This window comes from Panthera leo, chromosome B4, assembly GCF_018350215.1.
Source record: "Panthera leo isolate Ple1 chromosome B4, P.leo_Ple1_pat1.1, whole genome shotgun sequence".
Classification (NCBI taxonomy): domain Eukaryota; kingdom Metazoa; phylum Chordata; class Mammalia; order Carnivora; family Felidae; genus Panthera; species Panthera leo.
The window spans coordinates 99827646-99839096 of NC_056685.1; the positions used below are offsets into that span (position 1 = coordinate 99827646).

The 11451-nt window shown below is 35.0% G+C and overlaps 1 protein-coding gene across 6 annotated transcripts in view; it reads left to right on the top strand.

The window, feature by feature from the left end:
- Positions 1–11451, top strand: part of ZDHHC17 (zinc finger DHHC-type palmitoyltransferase 17) — a 103879-nt gene that overhangs the window by 83571 nt on the left and 8857 nt on the right. For 2 of the 6 annotated variants that reach the window (XM_042947229.1, XM_042947232.1), the window contains 3 exons: positions 388–545; positions 1253–1347; positions 4163–7067. In XM_042947229.1, the coding sequence (XP_042803163.1) occupies positions 388–545; positions 1253–1347; positions 4163–4301 (392 nt within the window). In that variant the 3' untranslated portion in view covers positions 4302–7067. Of the gene's footprint in view, positions 1–387; positions 546–1252; positions 1348–3749; positions 7068–11451 lie in introns of those variants that run through there. The other 4 variants (XM_042947228.1, XM_042947231.1, XM_042947230.1 and 1 more) reach the window with 3 other exon arrangements.

An 11451-nucleotide genomic window follows, 5' to 3' on the forward strand; every position in this document is an offset into this window, starting at 1 on the left:
GAGATGATCTCATTGTATTTATTATATGTTCCCCCCCCAAAAAAATTTTTTTTACTTATATGCATGTCACCTTATCTCTGTATAAAGATGTTAATCATTATATGTAGGCAATGCCAATCAAATAAAAACTATACTATTTAAGTACAGTAGTTTTTTTGTTTGTTTTTTAAGATTGCTGCTTTGTCCATTTCTATCTTTGCTCTGATTTTTTCACTGATGTAGAAAGGGATTATTTAGAAGTATAAAAGTATAAACAATTTGTATCGAAAGTTATCAGTTAAATCTAGACTTTTGGATCATGTTTTCTAAGTGGTGCCTCTTGCAGTTGTCTTCGTGAGGTGGTTGGATGATTACTGAGTAAATGTGAAACTTCTGTTCTCATTTTAGACTGGGGACTCCACTGTGAGACCACTTACACCAAGGATGGATTTTGGACATATATTACTCAAATTGCTACATGTTCACCTTGGATGTTTTGGATGTTTCTGAACAGTATTTTTCATTTCATGTGGGTGGCTGTATTACTCATGTGTCAGATGTACCAGGTATGTGCAAGTACATGGCTGGTTCCATGGCTGGTTCTTTAGTGTGCTGACAACTCTTAAAACTCCATTCCTTGTTGAAAGATAATAATGCATTCTGTTTCCAACCAATCCAGCTTTTCAAGGATTAAAATTTTCCACTTAGTTTCCTTCCTCTTCCTTTACTCTTTACTTTTCCTTTCTAGCTCCCACTCTCCCTCCTCCTCTCCTTCTTATAGTATGAATTTTCTTTTTATATTATGAATTTTCAATACTACTTGTGACAAAACGTATTTCTGTTGTTCCTGATTCAGCTATATCCATTTGGATATAGGTGTGAGCTCAGATCGATGATGCCGTTAGTTTTGTGTTTATTCATAATGTTTTATTACCTACAAATGTCAGTATTTATTCAAGAGTCTTTTTTTAAATTAAGGATTTTTTTGAAAGCTCTTTTTTAAAGGGGCTCATGGAGAGGTGGTCTGTGTACATAGTGTCCATCTCTCCCCAAGCCCAATGCCAAATCACCTGTGCTTTAAACATTTTTCCTGTTTAACTGGCTACTTTTCACCAGAGTCAAAGTGATACCATGTAAACAAGCTTGACAATCTCCTAATGGAAAAACAGAAACAGATTTCACCACTTTTTCCCCCTTGAGAATTAACTTCTTTTACATTAAAACTTATTTTCCATCAGAGGGAGTTAATGGTTTGCTTTCTCTTACCTCCTAGATATCATGTTTAGGTATCACTACAAATGAAAGAATGAATGCCAGAAGATATAAGCACTTTAAAGTCACAACAACATCTATTGAAAGCCCATTCAAGTACGTACATGTTTATAAGTTTAATATTTTATTTTGGCATATAAAATTCCTTACTAACCAAACTTAGCAAATATCTAGTGAATACATCAAAGAGAAATATTTTTTTTAGGTATGTCAATAGGATATGAAACAGGGAATTTTTCTTTTGTTTAGCAAGATGTAAAATAGCTTAGAAATCCTACTGAATTCTAAGATTTCTGCCAGACATAGCATTGGTTAGTTTACCATAACTTTAGAATTCATCACATTAACTGCATGTGAATTTGTAACATTTTTTTTTCTTATTTGCACAGTTCTAACTCTATTGATCTACTAACATTTGGTATAAACAGAAGTCTTTATACATTAATATTCAGCTTTAACATTGCCATAAGTTTTTACAAGTTTTCACTGATAAATGAATGTATCCAGAGAATTGAAATATGATTTTTAAAATATAATCAATTGAAATTTGTATATAGGGAAATTTTCTAGACTCTAGGGCAGCTGCTTTTCAGTGTGAATTATTTTATTTGTCCTTTGAATGACAGAAAAATTTCTGTACACATAGTTTTATTTTATATTTCCTTTTTTTAATTGAGGTGTAATATATAACATTTCAAATGTACAACATAATGATATTTGTGTATCTTGAAAAATGACCAACACAATAAGTCTAGCTAACATTTGTCACCATACATAGTTACAGAATTTTTTTTCTTGTGATAAGAACTTTTTAAGATGTGTCTTGGCACCTTTCAAATATGGAACATAGAACTATTAACTGTAGTCACAATGCTGTGCATTATATCCCCATGACTTATTAATTTTATAACTAAGTGTGTACCTTTTGACTCCTCTCACTTATTTTGCCGACACCACACCCGCAGCCCTCTGAGAATCACCAGTCTATTCCTTGTGAGCTTGGTATTGTTTGTTTAGATTCCATATATAAGTGAGATTATATGGTTTTTGTCTTTATCTTTCTAATTAATTTCACTTAGTCTGAAGCCCTCAAAGTCCATTCATGTTGTCACAAATGGCAAGATTTCCTTATTTTTTATGGCTGAATAATACTGCGTGCACGCGTGTGTGTTGTATGTACATACATATACCACATTCTCTTCATTCATCCATCGATGAACACTTACGTTGTTTCTATGTCATGACTGTTGTAAATAATGCTGCAGTGAACTTGAGGGTACATATATCTTTTCAAATTAGTGGGGGTTTTTTTTGTTAGTTTCTTGTTTTTTGTTTTTTCAGGTGTTTTGCTTTTTTTTCCCCAGACAGATACTCAGAATTGGAATTGCTGGATCATATGGTAGTTCTAGGTTTAGTTTTTTTGAGGACTCTACTGTTTTCCTAGTAGCTGCAACAATTTAACCTTCCCACCAATAGTGCATAAGACATCCCTATTCTCCACATACTCACCAAACTTGTTAGTTCTTATCTTTTTGATACTAGCCATCCTAGCAGATGGCAGATGTGAAGTGCTATCTCATTGTGATTTTGATTTGCATTTCTTTGAAGATTAGTGAGCATCTTTTCATGTATCTGTTCGTCATCTCTATGTTTTTGGAAAAATGTCTGTTCAGATCTTCTGCCCATTTTCTAATTGAATTGTTTTTTTCTTTTGAGTTGTATGAGTTCTCTTTGCTCTTGAGTTGTAGGAGTTCTTTATATATTTTAGATATTAATCCCTTATTGTATATGATCTCCACATACTTTTTCCCATTCAGTAGGTTGCCTTCTCATTTTGTCGAGGGTTTCTTTTCTTGTACAGAAGCTTTCTACTTTGATGTAGTCTCACTTGTTTACTTTGCTTTGGTTTATATTAAAAAATTCATTGCCAAGATCCATGTCAAGGAGCTGACCACCTATGTTTTCTTCTAGCAATTCTGTGGTTTCATATCTTGCATTTAAGCCTTTAATCCAGTTTGAATTAATTTTTGTGTGCGGTATGATATAGTGGACCTGTTTCATTCTTTTGTGTGTAGCTGTCCAGTTTTCCCAACATCATTTATTGAAGAGACTATGCTGTTCAGTAGTTCAGATATATAGCTCAAATAGCTCAATATATAGTTCAAATATATATGTATATATTTAATTTTACATTTAGTTTGATGCTGAAAAGTAGTAGTTTCCTAATTATATGAAGTATTTAAAACTTTTGATTTTTACTCAAGCTACTTGGCCTTCAATTTTTTGTGATGCTATTAATTATTGCATGCTTCTGGAAAGCATACAAACCGTTAAATGAAAGCAAAAATAAAGGAGTTGGGTGGTTTTGAGAATTCTCCCATAGGCACGATTATTATATAAAATGGAAAACTGTGACTGCTTTTCCAGAGGTATTCTTCAAGTCCTAAAATTCCCTGAACTTACCCTTGACATTTCTTTTCTTAAATTGTTACTTTTAGGTACATTGCCAGATTCATGCTGTTTGTAATCATTTTGCCTTTTACTTTCTCAATTTTGGATAGACTTTGTCTCCTTGCCAAAGAGCTGCCCATCAAGGAAGAGTTTTATAAAAAAAATTACATAGGACACAGGAATGAAAGAAATGCAGATTTGAATAACTTTAAAATATAATTGTGTAACCCATTAAATTAACAAAAGAGAGAAGAAAAATTAGTGTTGGCAGAACTATGAAGAAACATTAATGCATATATATTTGGTAGAGTTATAAACAAACAGGTTCTTTCTGGAAAGTAACCTGAGTTTTTAAGTTTAGGAAAGTATATATTTAACACCAAAATTAAATTAAACTCATATATCAAATTACTGTACTAATAGGCTTTTTCTTTTTCTTTTTGTTGGGGGGATATTTTAGCCATGGATGTGTAAGGAACATTATAGACTTCTTTGAATTTCGATGCTGTGGCCTCTTTCGTCCTGTTATCGTGGACTGGACCAGGCAGTATACAATAGAATATGACCAAATATCAGGATCTGGGTACCAGCTCGTGTAGCAACATCTTTATCCTATGAAGCATATTGCTGAGTGGTGCCTGAAAATTGTGTCTGTCCGTGTCTCTCTCACACTCGAATCCACATTTTTGAACAATAGCATGCTATATGTAGGGCTAACAGTGGATTTTACAGTCTTTTTTTCAACACTTTATTAACAAAAGTAAACATGGACAGAGCACACTGCCACTTCTGGGAAGAATAAAGATCATAAAAAGGAATTTTAATGGTTCGTAATGTGGGAATTCACAACATACTCAACTTTTTGGTTTTGTTCTCATAACATTTTTCACGAAGAAAGAGTGAACTTATTCTGAACTTATTCTGTTGATAGACATGGTATACTGATCAGAAATGTTCAATTCTAGCTAAAACTAAATTTATGATTTATGGCTAAATTTTATGATGCACTCTACTATGACTATTGCAATTAATTCCAGGAGAATGGTCTCAAATTGATTCAGACTAGTATTATGTACATTTTAGAATGTACATGTAAATACTGTGATCAAAATCATGTGGTTTTATTAGGGATCTACTGTAATGTGTCTTCAAGGGCACGAGAAAATAATGTTCACAAGAATATGTGCTAACACTATTTTATTGCCATCAGCTGTTGCAATGCTGATATATTTCTAGTTCAGTGAAATAATTTGTAGTAACCTTGCTCTGAGGTTTTATGGTCTGATTAATAAAGCACTTGCATGAGTATAGTAAGTCATGTTATTTTGTTCAAACTTAAAAGCCCTACTAAGTGCATGATACACCTCATAGAATACTAGCACATACTATCCAGTAAAGCATAAATTAGAATTTAATTTGATGTGCAAACAGTCCAATTTTTAAGAGTTGAGGTAATTTCAAAGCAGAGCAAATAAGTTCATGCAAAATTCTCAGTAATAGAGATAAATGGATATACTTCTAGAATTCTGAGCTGCGAAATAAATTGTAAACAAAATAATGGAGTTTAGCTAAAAATGGAGCATGATCTCTGTACATATAGCACATGTGAATAAAAGAAAAGCTAATGGTATATTCTGGTTTTTAAAAAATGACCTATCAGAAAGAATTTAATCCTCAAGATTATTTCAATTTCCCCAATATTGAATGTTTTGAGGTTTGTTAATGCTGTCTGAAACCATTTCAGAAAGATCTTCTTATTGTTAAATGTGATGCACTGATCAATTTTTGTTGCAGCATTTCCATACTCTCACGGTGAACTATTAGTCACTGCTTCCATAAATATTGTTTACAGAGTGAGACTTGGTTTAGTCCTCTTAAGTGCTGTAGCAAACTGTGGTTCGAGCAACCTGTGGGAAACCTGTGAGAGGGAATGGGCTTGGGGGAGGGTGGGGAAAGGGTGGTCAGACTGATGACAGATCCTAGACCAGTGTAAAGATTGTGTATCTGTATATAAATAATTTATCAAATAGTTTTCTCTTTGTGTCTGTATGTGTTAGTGTATTCAAAGCTGCTCATTTCATTTTATCCAACCAAAAAGAAAAGGGAGATAACCTAATGAGCTTCTAGTGATGTTCAATATTGCTGTTAATAGGCATTATACCCTGCAAGTTCCACTGCATGTCTGAAGCTTGGTAAAATTAGTATTCTCTGTAAAATGCAGATTACAGGTATTAAAGCAATCTAGTGGTATACCCGCCCCTTGCCTTAGTAAGAGGAGCAGTGAAAATGTATATAGTTGATGTTCAGTATTTCCAAGTACCATTTTTATATAGTAGTTTCTTTGACCATAAGTCACACATCAGAAAGATTACCTTTAGTGTATTTGAGTGTTTTAATATTAGAAAATTGGCATACGTACTTTATTTTTGAAAAGGGAAAAGATGGGTGTGGGGTGGCAATAGCATTGTGCCATTTTGTCATAGAATGTAAAAAATTGGTTAACTTTACAAATGTCTCTGCTAGTTTTGACTACTAATTGGGGGAAATTTTAGATAATTTTTAAATTCAAAGTTATTTATAAAAGGCTAGAATTTGTTTTAATTTTTTGTATTTTGAGCCACTTCACATGAAGACTCGGTTGCAATTTTTATTGGATACATTTTTATTAACAGTCGAATATAATGGTGGTATTCTCAAGAGTTTGGATAAGAGTGTTGTTACCATGTTCTTTCTTTGTGGTACAATATTCTTTTCAGTGCAAAAGAGATGTCTTTCAGTTCAATAGAAAAGATACTCTAGATACAGAAGTACGTGGAAAATACTAGCAATGTTAATGCTTTCGTACTAACCATCTCGCAGTGCCGGTAAGATCTATAGTTTAGAGATGGTCAGGTGGTCAGATAGCCAGGAGCCAGCTATGCAGCAGTGTACTGTACCGTCCGTTTACTTACTTTATAAGTCGTGTGTGTGGAACCAGCTTAACCCAGTTCTAAAGTTGTGTATGAAGGTGACCCTTTGGGGAATAGTTCATATCAGCTTAATTGGATACTTATAGCAAATAGGAACTTACTTCTCAGCCCGGAACATGAATTACTTCTTTGGAGTTTTTTTCCTTCACCTTTTTGTTCCCAGGAATTTATTTGAAATATTAATAGGCATAAAGCAGTATCATTATACTTAAGCTATGGATATTTTTATTTTATATTTTCTTTATTTATAACTGTGCCAAGTATTATTTTGCTACTTACCGTGTTACTCTGTGGAAAGAAAAACCTGTAAAGTGTTTAATAAATTAGCTCTCCTTACATAAATTAAATCTGTTAAAATTTTGTAAAATATTAATCAGAATAAATATTGACTCTTAAGCGTGTGTTTGTTTGTTATTTCGTTCAGTTCACTTCAAGAAATTGACGAGACACTGGGTAGTGGTAACCTATTATATTGAAAAGATTATTATGTATATTTGTATCTGGAACAACTAGGATTCAAGTGGGAGGACTAGAAATTAGCAAAAGTAAAAGGTGGTGGTAGTATTTTAAAAAACTCTAATCCCATGTCTATGTATATGTATGTAATTAATACTTTGTAAGTAAAAGGAAATTTTTCTTTAAGAATTTTGGATTCCATAGAGTAATTAGGATCCTCAAGGACTGTATGAATCTCCAAGTTTTAAATCTAAGTATTATCTAGAGACACTGTGGTAAAATTTTGGAAAAGGAAACCTACCAAACATTGATCTCAGTTACTTGAAAAGCTATGCATCATAACTTCTTTTTTGGGGAATTTAAAAAGGAGAAATTGTGAAGGTGCCTTTTCCTGCATGTGCATGTCCACATGATTGTTTATGGGTTGAGAACCCAGTGGTATTAAGTATTTTCAGACTGGAATAATTAATACTCATTTCATAATTATTTTATGATGTTTAAAGTAATGCGTCCAGAGCTGTGTAGAGCTAAAGGAACAATATTTTGAACAAGTATAAAAATAAAGCAAATTCTGCAACAAGCCATCAATTTTCATTCCGGGTATATTTCTCCCCTTCATTGTTGACTTACATGGATCTCTCAGCCCTTCCCAAGATTGGTAGGTTGTACCAAGATAAGGATACCAGATTCTAAGAGTTTATAGAGATAACTGGAAACAAGTGGTATGTATCAGGACAAGAAATCTTAGCTTCTTGTCAAAAAGTAAATCTTCAGTTTCATAAAGTTGTTCATATTAAGAGTTACTTATTAAATATCTTTATGTGACTTTACAAAATGGAAAGTCTGTAATTCCAAGTGGGATATTCAGAATGTTCCTTCATCGGGGTCAGCTAAGTCACAAACTCCAGGAAACCAGATGTGCCTTTTAGAAAACTTTTTGCCTTTGGAGTATGAATTTTTTGCTTGGATAAATTTTACCTGAACATCTGTCATCAGACATTTACTTCGATTGAACAATACGTTTTAATAGCAGTGTTTCTAGCACTCCAAAAAAGGGACTGTTTCCATTCAAAGCATCAGAAAGCCTCATTGCTGCTGGCTTGCATCTGTAGGTTTAAAGTTTTCATCAAATTTGGAAATTTTCAGTTATTAGGTCTTCAAATATTTTTCCTTTTCCCTCCCCCACCCTCAGGAAACTCTAGGTACACATTGATTAGGCAACTTGAGATTGTCCTACAGCTCATGATCAGTTCATTTTTTATTTTTGAGAGAGCACGGGGAAGGGCAGAAGGGGAGGGAGAGAGAATCTTAGACTCCATGCCCAGTGCGGAGCCCAATGCTAAGATCATGATCTGAGATCATGACCTGAGCTGAAATCAAGAGTTGGACACTTAACTCTGAGCCACCCAGGTGCCCCAGTCAGTTCACTTTTTAAATTCTCTTTTTCCCCAGTATTTAGTTTGGGTTGTCTTCAGGTCTTTAAGTTCACTTAAATCTTTTTCTGTCTAGTTTAGTCTATTGTCAATACTATTTAGGCATTTAGGGGATTTTTCATCTCCGACATAGTTTTCACCTACAGTGTTTGATTTAGACCATTTTTTATATCTTCTGTCTCTACTGTTTTGAAGATATGGATGGAGTACACTGATAATTAACTTTTTATTTTTTTTATATTTTTAAAAGTGAGAGTGAGTAAGCAGGGGAGGAGTAGAGAGAGAGGGAGAGAGAATCCCAAGTTGGCTCTGCTCTCAGCATAGAGCCCAGCACGGGGCTCAGTGTCACAAACTGTGAGATCATGATCTGAGCCAAAGTCAAGAGTCACGCTCAACCAACTGAGCCATCCAGGTGCCCCATAATTAACTTTTAATATCCTTACCTGCTAATTTTCACATCTATGTCAGGTTGGGTTGGTTTTGATTTTTCCTCATTGTTGCAAGTTGTATTTTCCTGCTTCTTGACATGACTAGTAATTTTTTTTTCTTTTCAAATTTTTATTTAAGATGACTAGTAATTTTTGATTTGGTGACAGACACTATGAATTGAGTACTGGATATTTTTGTATTCCTACAAAAATTGCAGAGCTTTGTTCTGTGATGCAGTTATTTGGAAGCTTCAGTTCTTTCAGATTTTGTTGTTAGCAAGATTGGTTAGGCAGGACCGAGCAGTGTTCAATTTAGGATTAATTATTCCCCATTGTTGAGATGAGCAAGAGCAATGTACTCCATCGAAAGCCCCATGAATTGTGTTTCCCCGTGTCACTGGTGGCAATGAACAGGAACTATTCCCAGCTCCATGTGAGCACCAGACTTTGTTCTAAGTCTTTCAGTTGCTTTTTTTCTCTGGTCTTGGACAGTTACCTCACAGGCGCTATCAGCACATGGCTGAAGACTTGCAAAGTGGGGGGTGGGTTGTCCTCTTCATGTCTGTGGAGTTATTTTTCTGTACAGCTCTCTCAGGTCCTTTGAACTCTAGCTGCCTTGGCCCCTCTGGACTCCACTCAGTCTCAACTTGGGGTGCCTCCCAACCCCACCTGTGTTTTCCCTCCTTGCACTACAGCTGTAGCTTGGAAACTCTCAAAACTAGTGAAACTGCTAAGCCTAAGACTGATCTCGTTTCCCCATCACTGTTCTTTGTTGCCTGTTGTCCAAGGCCTGAAAACTTTTTTTTTTTCCGATGTAATTTGTGGTTTTGGTGTTTCAAGTGAGAGGGTAAATCTGGCCTGTTACTTTCATTTTTGCTTTAAGTGGAAGTCTGAGTTAACACATTTTTTAAAATTTTGTTTTAATTTCTGATACAGAAAATATTGGTAGATGTAATTGATCATAAACAATAGCTCCTTGGGCTCCTCAACAATGTAAGAATGTAAAGGGGTCCTGAGATTAAAAAAAAAAAAAAAGTTTGAGAACCAGTGGACCAGATTCCCAGTGCTTCTTTTAATATGTTAGTGGTTCCATGTGCAACTAAAGGCTCTCGAGTTAAAACAGACTTCTCAACCACATGTTCTCAAGGCCTTCATTACGCTAGTGTGTCCTGTGAATCTACAGCTGTGTGTGTATTGATACAGATTGGTAGCAGCAACACTTGCTAAACTTAACTGATCCTGAAGATTTTTGGGAACTAGAGTTCCCAGCCCTCCTCAAATATACCAAACCACCACAAAGGACTGAAAACATCCCAGTTGGGTCACTTTAAAAATAAAAGTATTTATTTACCATTCAGCACTTTAATAACACATTTGGATTACTTTTGGGCTACCCTGTTGACTTATTCCAAATGATGAAAGTGATTCCTCCCAGAACAGAGCCTACACAAAGCCAAATTTCTTCTTCCACTCCTAGAACCACTGGTAGCTAATTTTACATTTTGGGGGGAGCTGTTTGTTATGGCTCCCAATTTAAGAATAATTTTGAGTAGGTTGTTTATTGGGTAGAAACCTCAAATTAGTAGGCACCTGGCAGCTTTGTTTGGAGTAATTTCCTTTCAGATATCTACTAATATCTCCAATATAATTTGGGAAACTTAGTAGGTATGGGAAATGTTGGTTCTGTGTGGGGAATGGTTTAATATTTACATTTGGGTTACCTGTAGCTACCTAACCAACCTCTCAAAAATTTAGTAGCTTAAAATGGTGTTTTTGTTCACAGATCTCTAGTTTGCTCAGGACTCAACAGGAATAGCTCACCTTGTTCCACTTGGTGTGGGCTGGGATGTTCAAAACTGGGGACTGGAATAATCTGAAGGCTCACTCATGTCAGTTAATACTGGCTGATGGTCGAGATCTCTCAGTGGAGGCTATGGCTGTAATACCTCCATGTGGTTTGGACTTCCTCAAAACATGGCAGCTGAGTTCCAAGATTAAGCTTCCAAAGGGAAAGAGGCAGGCAAAAACCATTGCCTTTTCTAACCTCACCTTGTCCAACATATTGTGCTAAAAATGAGTCACTAGGTTGGCCTTTATTCAGAGGGAGGGGAATTAGTCTCCGTGTTTTGTTGGGAATGTCAAAGAATCTGTGGGCAAGTTCTAAAACTACTACATACAGATTTAGAAGTTATTCCATAACTGTTCTTCAATTCAGCCTATCTTCATTTATGGTTGATTAGCTTCCCCAGCCTGCTTAACAAAGAGGCCTTCCCCTCTCCCACAGTGGAACTTGTCTTCTAAGACCACATGAGGTGCTCAAGGCTATGACGTAAATAAGCATGAATTCTTTCACCTAGTACATCCTCAGTTGATTTCTTCCCACTAAGTTTCTGCTTATGTTTTTGATGCCATACATAGCACAACCGCTGTAGCTTTTCAAAATAAGCAATACAGTCTGTTAAA